The sequence below is a fragment of the Fulmarus glacialis genome, unplaced genomic scaffold, assembly GCF_000690835.1.
Source record: "Fulmarus glacialis isolate BGI_N327 unplaced genomic scaffold, ASM69083v1 Scaffold47289, whole genome shotgun sequence".
NCBI lineage: Eukaryota > Metazoa > Chordata > Aves > Procellariiformes > Procellariidae > Fulmarus > Fulmarus glacialis.
Window position 1 is genome coordinate 1 of NW_009234800.1, and position 5,684 is coordinate 5,684.

The following is a 5,684-nucleotide window of genomic DNA, read 5'->3' on the forward strand; positions in this document are numbered from 1 at the left end:
CCTCAGCCCATCAATCCAGCCTGTCCATGAATTATGTCATTACCCAGACAGGTTAAATGAGATGTTACTCCACACTTTATAAAAGTTTGAAGCGTATTGACAGGCATAATGAAAAAAGTCAGTGAATCAATACAATTTCCTAACAGAAAATCACTAAAGATCAAATCTAAAAGCATTGATACTGCCTAAAACAACAAATTCACAAAAATACTTGACTTCAGAGGATACATCTAAAAGATTTTTTTTTTTTTAAATCTGCAAAGAAAAAGCTGGAGAAAGTTTTCACATCTGGTACTATAGATATTTTAAGATGCAAAGACCACATAAAACTTACCAGAGTTTCTTCAATAAAAATGTTTCTACCAAAACTAGGCAGATTCACCCCAAAATGACCCAACAAATAAAATTAGAAAAAACATACTGCAGCAAAATAGCTCAAAAATGTCTCCTCACCTGAGAGCACGGTCTGTGATCTGGTAACATCCAGACAGACTGAGAAACTGAAGAACTCGTGCAGTCTCTTCATCTGTTTTTTCACTCCCAGAGTATGCAGAGTCTTTTTTCTCTGACTGCTTAGTCCTTGTTGGTTTTTTACACAGTGCAGAGGACTCTGGAAGTGCTCGAATAGTTCTTAGTGCTGTCCCAGCACAACAAAATGAGTGACCGCAGTAAATCAAGTCAGTAGAAGCACAGTGCTGCTGCCACCCTCTAGTCCTTAATCCATAAATGTCTCTACTGTAGCAAGATGCAGAACAATTAATATGGGATGTTGGTTCCATAAGACAAAATCCTTCAACATTTCTGTGTCTCCACTCTGCAGCATCTTCAATGTCAGCTAAATCATCTGCATCTAGCATCCACACATAAGCAGAATTGAAGTTTTCTGAGCCATCAGGTTTAGTCCAATGCTGCTCACCACCTCCTCCCTCAATGAGGTTTTCATCATTGATTTCATGCAAACAATTATACTTCTTGTTGGACTGCAGAGTAATCTCTCTGTTTTTCCACAAAGTCTTAGCATTCCTGTTTCTGCAGCTTTTCAGAATACCTCTGTTATGGTGAGTTGATATGATACCCAGTGCTCTGGAAATCCTCTCTACAGCCATATCCGTGATTTTTTCACATCCAGACAGATCAAGGTGGCGTAGATTTTGACAACAACCAACTGAAGACCAACTGAAATCAGGAAAAAAAGTGGTTTGGTTGGCTGGTTTTTTGGTTTGGTTTTTTTTGTTAGTTTTTGTTCAGAAACAGGTGTTAAGGCTAAATATACAAAAGAACATTTCATAAGTAAAATACTTATATTAATTCACAGAATATTTAAAGAAAATACCCCAGAGACAGGTTAGATTTGATACTCCAAGTGCTGCATATGTGCCTAGAAAAATTATGTCTAAAGAAATGTGACATGAATCATGAATCAGTAACAACCTGTATTTTTTCCATATACTGAGACTTAGAAGTCCAAATTTGCCAGAGACTTAAAAGAAGTCCAAATTTGCCATACATTGAACAAATTTTTAAATAGTAGATCAGACTGCAAACACCAAATACATGTGACAACAATTTCAAAAAGCAGCTTCTGTTGCGTATAATGCAGTTACCAAGAGCCATCTAAGTTACTAGACATCTCAGTTAACTTCAGAAGGCTGAAAAAAGTGAACCTACTGAACTAGCAAACTTCACCCCTCCAAAAAAGAAAAACCAAAACATCTGAGATGTAATATTCAGTTTAAAGTATCTTAATAGTTGTAATTTCTAGTATTTGAGTTTCTCAAGCTTGGCTGTTTATACATATTGAAATACCAGTGTACTTAGATCATCTATCCTCCTGTCATTTCCCATTTCTTTCAGAGAGAATAGCTGGATTCCTGAAACACATTCTGTGTATAGTATTAATTATTCTACAAAAGTGATTAGGATTAGAGATGTTAATGAAATCAGACTTTTTCATATTAACAAAACCTCACCCCTTCAGCCTTACCTTTTTCAACTGAAATAGAAATTTGATCTACAGTAATAGTTACATTAGCTATAAAAGATTATAGCTGATTTAAGTGACCTTTACCTATCCATAGTTAATGTTAACTATCATTTACTTTCAATAAGCGATTACTTATATTTACAGCAAGCCAAACTCATTTTTTGAGTTACAAATTGGGGTGTTGGAAATACAGATATATAAGGAGCAGCAAATAATATATGTTTCACTACAGATTGACAAAACCTCACAAAGATTGATTTCTGAGCCACAGAAATTCCATAAGGCTTTTATTCCAACTAAAACTTCTTGCACAAGCTGCAGAGTGCTGTTACCAGCATCCATGCTGGTAAAATTTTCTGTTTTGTTAACACATAAAACTTGAGAGCACTGTATAATGAAGGTGTTGAACACTGAAACAGCCACTGAGTTTCAGTATCACAGTAAGACCCATTGGTGCAGGCTCTGCATCCATGCACCATCCCACTGACATCAATGAAATTTCTGCAAGCTTCAGTAAAACTCAGGAATCCACAGTTACTACACCTAAGCTTTAGAGCTCTGCCCACCAATTGATCAGTGTCTTAAACAGCAGTACTCCAAACACTACCAGCTATATCAGACCAAGAACTACCACAACTGAGTGACTCTGCAAAAATCTATGGACAATTTCAAGTTGTTAACACTAGAACAAAACACAGTTATTGTTATGGATAGCTACACATTGATAGGTAATATCCAATAGTGAAGACAGAGCATTTTAAATGGCCATTACAAAGTTATATTGCGTGCTATTTCATTGATTTGTTACTCTGGTTTAGTTCTTAGTTATGTGTGAATCCCGAATGTGATTTCTCTATTTTTCTCTTTATTGGCAATGGACTAAGACATGTTTAAATGTTCTTCCCCCTCAAAAAGCTGGATATTTTTTTTTCCTAAAAGAAAAAACAATTATCTAACCTTTCAAACGCAGAGTCTGAAATATCTGTTTGAGTGAGATCCAAATGCTCCAAGTTGGGGCAAAGCTCCAAGATCTGTCTAGCCTGGAAAAGGAAAGGAAAATAATCAGCAAAGACACAAGCCAATAAGGCTGCACACAGTGTCAAGAAACAACATACGAATTAACATTCTCTTGAACTGCAACTCATTTTCAGTACTAGTGTTTTAAGCTCAGGCACAGCAGTTATTAATTAGAGGCTGCATAGCCACAATTATTAAATACCAGTTTCAAATTACATACCATTTTGCTAGACACTGCAGAACTGTAGGCCAATACTAATGTCTTCACTGAGGAGCCTACATGCGGGAGGACATTATGAATTAAGCCATGAAGTAAACGTTTTTCCATTTGTGCTATATTAATGGCAAGTGAATCTTCAGCTGCTTCTTCTGCAAAATAAAACCAAAAGAGAAAGACTTAAAATATGCTTTGAGTCATTTGGAATTCACATTGCCCTCTTATATCAAACAAGTTACCGGAGAAATTAAAGAAAGTTTAACAAGGCCTTAAGTTTCAGAAAGTACCTTACATCAAACTTCTGCTGAATTCTAGCTCAACATACTACTTAAGCATCATCTTTAGAAACTATCTGCTTGTCTTTCTGACAGTCCTGAAGAGTTTAACTCTTAACGGCAAGTAAAAACAGTCTTAACAGAAGATTATCATTAAAGGACTTGGAGAAATATTTACTACAGATTATGTACCGCTCAGGGCTGTCTGGGGCAGCTGTTTCCACCAGCTTGCTTTATACATTGAAATACTATCTCCCAAAGCATTTCATATCCTGTGATATAACAGCTTAAGACAAATTTTAAATTAAAGCCTAGAACGCACGAGGATGCAAGATGATTCATCCAAACTTCCTGAAGAGATGAAGCTTAGCTTTTACCTCCTTTCTAACTCCCAACACATCCCTGTAACTCTTCTTCTACCTGCACTCATGTTTGCTCTCTCCTAGATGAATTAGTTCAGCTTATTAAAACCAGCCGCCTGCTTCTCCCTCCCCTTGCCCTCCATTCCCCCTTTTTTTTTTTTCCATCCAGCTGGGAGTCAGGATGAGATCAAGATGAGGAATAAGAACACTCCCTTCAGGAACCTTAAGTAGTTGCTAGACAAAACGTCCTAAGTTCTTTTTTACTGTGTAAGTCTACTTGGCTTAGTAAGCATTTAATCTACACAGAACATAAGTATTACTGCATTTGTCACTATTTTAACGTACTAGAATCTATAAAAAAAAATCTGTACTTTAAACTGATTTTACAGAAAAGACTCCATTTATACATTTATTTCTTGCAGCTATGTCACGTTCGGGGGGGGAGGGTGCGGGGAATCACCAAAATCTGAATTTACCTACCAGATTCATCTATGTCAGCATCTTCATCCCATTCCTGGAAAGCACGACTTTCATCTTTTCTATTTTTCACCCATTCCTCATCAGGTTCTGTCTCAAGATCTGCCGCAGGACCACTATACCAATCACCTACTCACCCCCCAAAAAAAAAAGAAGGAAAGGAAAAAGAAAAAAAAAAAAAGGAAATTATGACAAACTTCTCATCACTGCAGAAAATAGTAGTGATAACTTCTCCGTATACTGTTACTTGACCTAAAGATATAAATGAACTTTGCGTTCATCTCATAAGCCTGTTTTTATTCACTGCACATGACAACTCCAGGATCAAGAAACCCAAGTTCCAGAAGTAGCCCACTTACAACAGCTATACAATACTCGACTCTAACATACATATTACTCAAATCAATAGACAATTGTTTTTTAGAACATCTGGATGAACATTAGTATCAGCAACAGCTCCCCTGTTTTAGCTGGTAGGGTACCCCCTCTCCCCAACGGTTACTGCACAGGCATTATTTACTGGGGTATACTATAGTGTTGGGCTTGGTATAAGCAGGTCTGCTGCCTCCCTCAGCATAGACATGCTTAAAACAGAAACAGCTTATCCTGCTATCTCACTAGTGGGGGATCGTACCATCCCCAAAGCAAGAGCAACCCTTGTTGAGCGGTATCTAAAGGAACAAGGTTTCTTATATGAGCAACACAGTGACAACAAAATCCTAATTGATTGTCAACCAACTGTGAAGCAAAATGTTTCAGTAACATTTCTCATCTTCTTTAACCCATCTTTATAATATATAAAAAGTCTCAGAAGACCTCTCTGTATTAGGAAAAAAAAAAGTTAAAAATTTAACTAAGCCTGTATTTTCATGTTCTTTTTCTCCCCTCTGGCAGTAAATCCTATTTGAGAAGCTCCCACCCAGTTTAGAGCACTTCTGCACAAACAACTGTAGTAGTAGAGACAGTACGTCATGAGACTAGCTTCCTGTTGTGGCAAAACCAGGTTTAGGAATATGCCATTTTAAGCAGTTGCCAATTATCTTTTTTGCATAGCACTGAATTATCAGGACAACTAGGTTTTAGATGAAAATGAAAATTTAATAATTTGAACTCTCCTCTCCACTCAGTCTTTTGCAGCTCAGGGACCAATCTATTATTTTCAGTAAGATTTAGCCAACCAAAAAAATTAATTCAGACCCAAAAGTCATTTAACTCCTCTCTCCCTTGTACAGATTTTAGAAGCCATAAAGGCATGGCCAGAAAGAGGTTTTTAGCTTTTACGTATCTCAAAATTTAAGTTATATATTGTCAGCTTTCTCTCAAAATCTTACAAAGGCACATAAAATACAACT

General features: G+C 36.7%; 1 protein-coding gene across 1 annotated transcript; it reads right to left on the minus strand.

The window, feature by feature from the left end:
* Positions 1–453: 453 nt before the first annotated feature.
* FBXL5 (F-box and leucine-rich repeat protein 5) lies at positions 454–4,461 on the minus strand (the record flags this gene model as incomplete). Its single annotated transcript, XM_009585758.1, has 4 exons — positions 454–1,176; positions 2,942–3,024; positions 3,222–3,370; positions 4,336–4,461. Coding segments are annotated over 4 exons (1,081 nt in total), but the record flags the coding sequence as incomplete, so codon positions are not given.
* Positions 4,462–5,684: the final 1,223 nt, after the last annotated feature.